General features: G+C 57.0%; 1 protein-coding gene and 1 pseudogene across 1 annotated transcript; both read left to right on the forward strand.

Annotated features, from left to right (window-relative positions):
• Positions 1–2,490: 2,490 nt before the first annotated feature.
• LOC104122193 lies at positions 2,491–3,453 on the forward strand (annotated as a pseudogene).
• Positions 3,454–7,294: 3,841 nt separating this feature from the next.
• LOC104122194 (olfactory receptor 52K2-like) lies at positions 7,295–8,308 on the forward strand. The gene has a single exon (XM_009634292.1). It carries the CDS (start codon positions 7,295–7,297, stop codon positions 8,306–8,308), a length of 1,014 nt encoding a protein of 337 aa, XP_009632587.1.
• The last annotated feature ends 1,558 nt before the right edge of the window (positions 8,309–9,866 follow it).

A 9,866-nucleotide genomic window follows, 5' to 3' on the forward strand; every position in this document is an offset into this window, starting at 1 on the left:
TCCCCCCTCCTCTCAGGCACTTGTAGGCAGCGATGAGGGCTCCCCTCAGCCTCCTCTGCTCCAGGCTGAACCCCCCCAGCTCCCCCAGACGCTCCCCAGCAGCCTTGCTCAGAAGCCCCAGCACGCCTGAAGGTTCTGCTCCCACCCCTGCTCTTTCATGTACAGCTCAAAAAAATGGTCAAAATCACAGCATCTTGCTAACGCAGCGTTGGGATCCTGGCTGCAACTGCAGTCATTCCTGGGGGCTGGTGGTCGAAGGGAGAGGTCCGTGCAAGGCTGGGTTGGAGCTGGTGAGATGGAGGAAGAGCTCTTCCAGCGGCGATGCTCTCTGCAGGGCTGGGAGGCGGCGCTGTCGCCGTGTGTGAGGTCGGGGCGCGGAGGCGCCTTTGATGGCTACCTTTGATGGCTACCACACTGGCACCGCTGGCTGCAGGGCACGGCAAGAGGAGGACACGTGGAATGTAGAGGAGGTCGGGTGTAAGGTGGGTGCAAGTGAAGGGCAGTGGGGGCAGCGTCTTTGCGTGACCCAGAAGGGCTGGTTGGGCAGACGGAGCTAAAGCTGTCTCTCCCTTGGTATTTCGTGCGTTTACGTGTACCCAAGAAATCAGGCCCTGCCAAGGGGACAGAACGGGCACAGCGCTGCGAGCAGATGTGAAAAGAACCCCCTCAGAACCGAGCCTGATGCCTGCTGAGTGACCTGATTTAATAATCTGGACAGCTTTGTCGCCCAAGACCAAGCACAGGTAACGCGGCCCAGAGCAGGGCGCGGGATTCGTACCACAAATCTGACGCAGAGGAGGCAGGGAGTATCTGCTTTTTTTTCCAAGCCCAGGATTACAGGTTCTCAGATGTGTTTGCCCTTTCCAGATAACGAATTCTGGCACGAGACACAGTTCCTGGCGGACCGGCTTGTGCCAGCTGCGGCTCTGCCGCCCCGAGTTTATAGCCGAGGGAGCCGACTACACCGCAAACAGAGCCCTCTTTGCAATAAACTATTACAAATAACGTTGTCCTGGCAGCAGTGTCGCAATACGGGCTGTGCAATATTTGGCCTTACACTGCAAATAGCACTGACTGGAGACAGGCTGCTGGTTTGGGTCGTGCGGAGGACTCGCAGCCGCTGGGAGGAGAGAGGAAGCTATTTAGGGGTCAAGGGAGGCAAATGGCTGGGAAGCCAGGGAGTTTGCTCTGGCCCTTGGATATGTTGGGGAAAACAGAGGGTACAAGTGTCTGAGAAACTGGCACCTCACTAACGGCCATGCTCAGCAGGCTAACTTAACCCTTCGGTGCCTCTTTTCCTGGTAAAACAGGGGCAATTCACAGCACTTCTTTCTTTTGGCAAGGGCTTGAGGGTAAGGAGGTAGAGGCAGCACGGGAGGGATAGAATCACAGATTCCCTGAATAGTTTGGGTTGGCAAAGCCCTTTAAGCTCCCCCAGCCCAACCGTTCCCCTACCCCTGCCATCCCACCCCCAAACCCTGGCCCTCAGCACCGCCTCTGCCCGGCTGTTAAATCCCCCCAGGGCTGGGGACTCGACCCCTTCCCTGGGCAGCCCCTTCCAGCCCCTGACAGCCCCAAGGGGAAGGAATTGTTCCCCATGGCCAACATAAACCTGGTTAGCTCTGGAAGGGACCAGCACGGCAGCCTCAGGACAGTTTTGGCCACGACACTGCTTTTCCTTCCTAACGCAGGAGACGGGGGCCCTGTAGGTGGGGTGCCCACCCAGAGAGGGACTCCGAGGGGGTGGCTGGGCTTTGGGCTCCAGCAGGGACAGCCCCACAGCTGGCAGCGCTGGCCCGAAGCAGGGCACGCAGCTGGGGGACGCACGGGGTCAGTGCGCTGCTTCCACGGGCACCAGCTCTCCCAGCAAAAATGCTCAGGGGCAGCAAATGCTGGTGCTGCAAATAAACACCCGCTGCAGCCTCCCGGGGTGGGCATCAGGCGGGCACACCAGCCCCGGAGCGGATACGGTTTGCACGGCAGAGGGGTGTGGGTGACCAGAGTCCTGCTCAGCTGCATCCCCAAAGTATTCTAGATCTTCCCCCTTCTCCCATCTTAGATTTTTGTACTGATGGCAACTAAAGGTGCCCAATTTCGGGTTTGTAACTCCCAAACCATGGAGAGGAGGGGTGGGGGCAGCAGCCAGAGGCCAGCCTGGGATGGGAGGAGAGGTAAGAAAATTCCCAGCTGTTCGGGCTAAGACTGTGTGTGCGTTTGCACCTTGCCACCAAGGGGACTCCGTGTACCTGGGTAGGAGGCAGGGGGATACGCTCGCAGGTTTGTGTGCCTGAGACGTGCCTGGAGCCCACAGCAATGGGGGGGGCTCCTTCTCCTCTACGGCTCCTTCTCCTCCCCACCTATGCCAGCCGTTCCTGTGGCTCTGCTTCCAGCTCTGCGGCAGTGCCTCGTGTCCTACCCAAATCACCCCACTCCCTCATCCTTCACCCTGACAGGACCAAGGATGCTCGGTTCTGGATCGCTTTCTGATTCTGCACCACGTACTTTGTGGCAGTGCAGGGGAACATCACACTCCTCCTCGTGATTAGGATGGACCCCAGCCTGCACGTTCCCACGTTTTCCTTCCTCTCCATGCTGGCTGCCACCGACCTCGTGCTCACCACTTCCACCACGCCCAAGCTCCTGAGCACCTTCTGGTTCCGCTCCCACAAGATCGACTTTGAGGGCTGTGTGATCCAGAGGTTCTTCATCCACCGCTTCTCCACAGTGGAGACAGGGATCTTGCTCGCCATGGCCTTTGACTGATACTTGCCCACCTGCAAGCCATCCTGACTGGCCATTGCCAAGCTGGGTTTGGCTGCTGCGGTGCATGGTGTCGCCACCAGAACCCCTCTGACATGCATGGTGACCAGCCTGTCCTACTGTGGTCCCCACACCATTCACCACTCCTACTGCGAGCACGTGTCAGCGGTGAAGCTGGCCTGTGGGGACACCCAGCCCAATGGCATCTATGGGACCATGGCTGCCACCATCATGGTGGGCTCAGACTCCATCCTCATACCTGTTTCCTACATGCTGATCCTGAGATCATGGGTCTGTCCTTCAGAGAAGCTCATCTGAAGCCCTTCAGCTCCTGTGGCTCCCACATCGGTGTCATCCTGCTCTTCTACATGCCCGGGCTCATCTCTTTCTACACTCAGCGTTGGGGGCCAGAGGATCCCTGCACACCTCCACATCATGATGGCTGACCTCTACCTGCTGGTGCCTCCCATGCTCAACCCACTCATCCACGGGATGAGGACCAGCCTGACCCAGGAGTGCGTGCTGAGCCTGCTCTGGCAGAAAGGGACCCAGCCCATCACTAATGCCACATGGGAGGGAATAGGGTTCGGACCAGAGAACAATGGCGGCATGTCTGGGGAGCAAAGAAAAAGCTTAAAAAGCTGTCTACTGGAAAAGTGGGGTGATCCCTTCATCATCTTGGCCAAACCATGAAAGCTGGAGGCACCACGACAACTTTGACTGGGGAAACTTTATTTTTAGAAAGTGAATGGTACATTCCTGTCCAGAATGGGAAGATAAATGGCGTCTGCACCTGCATCTGTGGTTATCCTCAGACCTGTGCCACCTCAGGACTCTCCTCTTCACCTCAGTGCCTGACAGAAGTCTGTTACCACTTTGGAAATGCAAGTCTGTCCGTGGATTCATTCTCCCCAATGCACCTTTTCCACCCAACCTGTAACTCTCCATTTATTCTCTTACTAGTTTCCAGCAGCTCCCTGATCTTGGTGCCTGGCTATGGGGGCGCGAGGGGTGTGTGTGCACATTTACACACACCCACTCATCCAGACATTGGCCCAAACAGATTTGGGTTTCCTCCCGATCCTGTCTTGAAACATTACAGAATCACAGAATCTCAGCATGGCAGGGGCTGGCAGAGCCCTCGGGAGCTCACCCAGTGCCACCCCCCTGCCCAAGCAGGCTCACCCAGAGCAGGGGGCACAGGACAGTGTCCAGGCGGGGGTTGAAGATCTCCAGAGAAGGAGACTCCACAGCCCCCCTGGGCAGCCTGGGCCAGGGATCGGGCACCCTCCAAGCCAAGAAGTTTTTCCCTGTTGGAGACTGCGCCATCCTGCAGCCCGCAGGCTCCAGGCAGTGCACCCAGCACGGGCACCTTCCAGCCCCAGCTTGGACCAGGGCTACGAGACGTGGGTGGGAAGAGCCTGGTCTCCAGAAGGGATCTGCACCGGGTTTAGGTGTTGGGCATTGCATCGGCTGTGCTGTTGCTGAGGTGGGGTGTGGTGGGGGACACAACTGTGTAATCCAGAAGGTTTTTACTCTTTGTGCTGCAGTGAGGGTGACCCACGGCTCCTTACCCCGCGCTGATGCCCAGGTGCAGCGTCGCCTTAGGGAGAGCGGGGATTGCTTGCTTAGGGCGCGTGGGGCAGCCGGGGGGTGCCATGGCAGGATGAACCCTTCGCTTTGTGCAGAGCCACTCATGCAAAAGACGGGGCCATCGACTGAAAAACCAGCCTGCAGGGCTGTTGTAGGAGCGTCGCCTCCGAGCGCTGGAGGCAAGGAGCAGGAGTGCGGATTAAAGAAGGGCAGCGGAGAACAGGGACTGGGCTCCTCTTCTTCTCCCCAGCAAACCTGCACCTGATTTTAACTATGGTGAAAACTCACCTCCTAACACCACGTACTGAGTTAGCGTTCCAGCTCTCCTTATGCCTTCACCCCGTGGGACCCAGGGCACAGGAGTTCCCTGAGGGAGGCTGGAGGTCCTGCATGTGTCCTGCACTGGGCTGGAGGGGGAAGGGGAGCGTTACAAAGAGCTGTGGTGACCACCAGACCCAAGCTGCTGGGTATGAACTCAGTTCTTTGAGTGTCCCCTGACTCTGCTGCCTTTGAGTGCCTTCTGGATTACACAGCTGTGTCCCCCACCACCCCCCTCAGCAACAGCGCAGCCTACGCAATGCCCAACACCTAAAACCGGTCCAGAAACCTTCTGGAGACCAGGCTCTTCCCACTCACGTCTCATAGTCCTGGTCCAAGCTGGGGCTGGGAAGTGCCTGTGCTGGGTGCACTGCCTGGAGCCTGCCAGGGGGTGGATTTATTCCCCATTTACAGGGTCTGCCTCCACTGCCACCGCCTGATGGTGCGCAGGTAGGATGCCCTGCTCCCAGTATCACCCAACCTCCCCCTTCCCTGGGGACACCCAGCCAGGCTCGGTGCAGCTCTTCTCAGGCTGCAGGGTCAAAGGACAAGCAAGGGTTCAAGTTACTGCGAGGGTAATGGGCACTGTAGGGGATTGGCAACAATATCTTCTCAATTAGGAGGTTTGTCAGTAAATGAGCAAGGCAGCTGCGTGTAGACTTGCTTCGTGAGCCATGAGACAGACACACCAGGGATTCCTCTCCACAACCTTATAAATGCTTCCACTGTCAAAACCTGCTGGGTCCAAGAAGCCAGCGGCATCCCTGGTAGAGGCAGGGCTGGGCGGCATCGCTGTGGCAGGGGCTGGGTGGGTGGAACACCCCCCCGGATTCATCTGGACACATCTGCAGCAGCAAGCCCGGTAGGTCATCCATCGGTGCACGGGTTTTAAATAGAAGCAGCACAAGAGGATTTGCTGCTGCAGTCTTTTCTTTATAAACTTAAAAAATAAATCTGTTTTTAAAGAAGGAAAAGAGCCTGGAAAAGTCCCCCATGACCCTTGGAAAAGTCCCCCATGACCCTCCCCAGGACCATGCTTCTTGACCACGTTCCCTACAAAAAAATGCAGCCTGGATTTTGAAAAAAATCTTAGGCAACTCTTCAGGGCTCTTCTCAAGAGCATTCCCTGGGTGAGCCAGGCCACTCGGCTCCCCAGCTTAACTCCAGCCCTACTCCTGAATTCCCTCTAGTTTGCCGTTATTGCCCGTGAAGTGCCCACCACGATGCACTTTGGTCTGCAGACCCCCAGCTCTGTCCTTTGCCCCTGCCCTGCACATTCACCCTACCCGATTGCCTTCCACTGCAATCCTGGGTGTACGATTTGCTCAGAAACATTACTCCCATCTGCTAACACATTTTATAAATGATGAGAAAGCAAGCGATCAGGTTTGCCTGGGAAGATCTGCCCTTGATAACGTGATGCTCGCCGGACATGCCTGCAAGGTCCTGCTGGAAAACAGCAACTCATTTGGCTGAAAGATGGCTTGCGTCCCCGGGAAGCAGCGAGCCCAGCGCCTCTCCCGCCCGAGGGGGAGAGGGGAAGGTGATGTGGGCCACTGGACCCTAAAAGTGCGACAGTATGGAAAACAGATGGGAAGTGGAGCTCTTCCAAGGCTGGTGTTGGGGAAACTGGTGTGCATGTTCAGCGGTCCCTTAGCGAGACCTCCTCTGTGTGACGGCCAAGGAAGGTGCTGTAAAGGAGGGTGCAAAGTGGAAAACTCTGCGACTATGGGCTGAGCGCTGGTCTAGGGAAAGGGGAGAAAAGAGCAGAGACTTGTTTTGCTCAGCAGATGTTGGGCTGGGTTGTGTGGCTCTACAGAAACGCTGGGGTAAAAATGCCAGGGAGGGACAAGCGCCATCAGGTTCAGCTTCAGAGGTGATAGACACCGGCCAGGAATACAGCAGGAGAGGGAAGCAGAGGTAATTGCCCAGCTGAAGGGGCGGGGGGGGTTGGTGCTGTCTTCCAGCAGATGGGTGAAAGCAGAACATCCTAGGATGATGACTATCGGTTTTTCCGGGTAAGACAAGCTGTTACACCCAAAGCAACAGGCACCCAGCGCCATCTTTCTGGATGCAGAGCGAGACAAACGGGAGATGAGGGTGGGAAATCAAGCAGTCGGTCCTGATGGAGGGGTTAAAAATCCTCCTGTGGGTCTGGAGTAAAACTCCCATCATCTGAGGTTCACTTCCACATCTGATGGTGGCATGTGGAAGAAGGACAAGGATTGGGCTGACTCTTCTCTGCTTGTCTTGATATAGGAACCATGGGACGTCAGATGACACCAGCAGACATCAGAGTCACAGGACAGGGAAGGGGTGATTGCACAGAACTTGCCCTTAGCTTGTGAAACTCCTTGCTAAAGGACAGCGTGGCAGTGTGGGTGCTAAAATTTTGCACAGAAGAGGCTAGATGGGTTTCTGGGGTGGGGTTCATAAAAACAAAAGCTGGGGAGGCACTTGGGAGAGGCATCATGGCATGTTTCCTTTCTCATGTTCTTCCTTAAGGGTCTGCTTTTGACGCTGGACACAGGATCTGAGGCTGGATGAACCCTTGGTGTGGCCCAGGGTATGGCTGTCCTTGCATGCCTGGGCTCTGCTCACTCAGGCTCCTGCAGTGACCACCATGCCCCACTCATGTCCCACCAACACCTCGCTGCCAGAGCTGCACCTGACGGGCGTCCCGGGGCTGCAGCACCTGCACCACTGGATCTCCATCCCCTTCTGCATCATGTACCTCGTCACGCTGGCCGGGAACAGCACCCTCCTGTGCGTGATAAGGGCTGATCCTCGCCTGCACAACCCCATGTTCCTCTTCCTGTCCATGTTGGCTGTCATTGACCTGGTGATGTCCACCTCCATCACCCCCAAAATGCTGGGCATCTTCTGGTTTCAATCCACTGCCATCAGCCTGGATGCTTGTCTTACCCAGATGTACTTTGTTCATGCTTTCTCTGTGATGGAGTCAGGGGTGCTGGTGGCAATGGCCTTTGACCGCTACGTGGCCATTTGCAAGCCACTGCGGTACTTGTCCATCCTGACCAGCCCCGTTGTGGCTGCCATTGGCTTGGCTACCTTGCTCAGGGCTGTGGTTTTCATGAGCCCCCTCACCTTCCAGATTCACCGCCTGCCTCTCTGCAGCCCGGCAGTCGTGGACCACTCGTACTGCGAGCACATGGCCGTGCTCAAACTGGCCTGTGGGGACGCTGCCTTCAGCAACACCTACAGCCTCTCCATCTCCACCTACGTGGGCAGCTTCGACTCGCTGCTCATCGCCCTCTCCTATGCGCTCATCCTCCGAGCTGTGCTCAGCCTTTCCTCCCCACAAGCCCGCAAAAAAACCTTCAGCACCTGCGGCTCACACCTCTGCATCATGGCCCTCTTCTACATCCCTGGGCTGCTCTCCATGTACATGGAGAGGTACCACCAGGAGCTCCCACCCCACGTCCAGGTCCTGTTGGCTGATCTCTACCTCCTCATCCCACCGGCATTCAACCCCCTGATCTACGGCATCAGGATGAAGCAGATTCGTGATGGAGCACGCAGGGCGATCTCCCGGAGAAGACCCGTGGCAGGAGGGATTGGGCCCGGCCTTCAGGACACAGGGCTGGATCTCGTGAAGACAAAGTCCATTCCCTAGAACGGCCAAAACCTCTGATGGACCTTGGTGTGGCTCTCAGCACAGGAGCCCCAGGAATTGTTGGCACCCACTGAATTCAGGTCAGCACCAAGGGCTTCAGCTGGTTCTTCTCCTGCCTGTCCCTCGCACAAGGCAGTGACATTGGCACAGCACCACTGGGTAGTCCAGCTCCCTCGGGCGTCCCAGCATAAACACGATTGCAGCCACCACCTGACCTTATTCTGGCAAAATGACCTAGTGCAGCTGAACACATCGCTTTACGCGCAGCAGAGCCGTGCCAAGAGACATAAGGGACATGGGATCACCAGGCCATGGGATCACCAGGCCATGGGATACCTCAGGCTGCAAGGGACCTCCGGAGGTCTCTAGTCCAACCTTCTGCCTGAAGCAGCATCACCTGCGAGGTCAGACCAAGTTGCTAAAAGCATCCCCTCCTCTCGGTGAAGGTCGCCCTGGGGAGCAGGTACCCAAACAGAGCCACCACCGCCCTGAATGCACAAACACAGCACACACCTTGTCTGTCTCTCACCAACGCCAATCACCTGGACACCTCTCGCACTCTTCCCCGCCTCTGTTCTCCACCTCTACAGTGGGGCGACACCAGAGCATCAGTTCAGTAGCGTCCAGGTGCCATCTCCTTGTGTCCTGGTTTCAGCTGGGATAGAGTTAATTTTCTTCCTAGTAGCCAGCATAGTGCTGTGCTTTGGATTTAGTACCAGCAGAATGTTGATAACACACTGATGGTTTCAGTTGTTGCCAAGCAGTGCTCAGACTCCTCAAGGACTTTTTGAGCTTCTCCTGCTCGGCCAGGGGCAGAACAAGCTGGGAGGGGGCACAGCCAGGAGAGCTGACCCCAGCTGACCAAAGGGCTATTCCAGACCATGGAACGTCATGCTGGGGGGGGTCAGTTGGTCAGTTGGTTGCGAGGGGATTGATCGCGGCTCGGGATGGGCTGGGCATCGGTCGGCGGGTGGTGAGCAATTGCATTGTGCATCACTTGTTTTATATATTCTGTATAGTCTCTGCCAGCTGGGTTAAACCACGACACCTTGACGACTTCTTCATGCTCTGGCCGGTAAAGTCACCCCAGTGGAAGTGGCACTCGGCCCCTCCATGCAGGAGAAGGGCCTCGGCGGCCAGCACGGGCAGCTGAGGTGCCCCCGGGTCTCTGGGCATTGCTGCCCTGCGCAGGGGCAGAGGGCTCTGCATTGCTCCACCAGCCCTCTCCATGCACCATGGAACAGGTTTTGGCTGGGTTAGGGTTCGTTTTCCTCATAGCAGTTTGTATGATGACGTCTGGGATTTGTGATGGAAGCAGTTGTGTTGGGTCTGGCTGAGATGGGCTTAATTGTCCCCACAGCAGCTCTCCCAGTGCTGTGCTTTCGGCTGGTAGCCGGGATGGTAGCCGGGAGGGGGTTGGTAACACACCAGCGTTTTGGGTGCTGCTGAGCAGCGCTGGCACAGCATCAAGGCTGGATTTCCAGCATCCCCCCCTCCCCGTAGGCTGGGCAAGATCTTGGGAGGGGACCCCATCCTGCTGAGGAGGGGGGTGATGGAG

Source organism: Egretta garzetta, unplaced genomic scaffold (assembly GCF_000687185.1).
Source record: "Egretta garzetta isolate BGI_Z169 unplaced genomic scaffold, ASM68718v1 scaffold652, whole genome shotgun sequence".
Classification (NCBI taxonomy): Eukaryota; Metazoa; Chordata; class Aves; order Pelecaniformes; family Ardeidae; genus Egretta; species Egretta garzetta.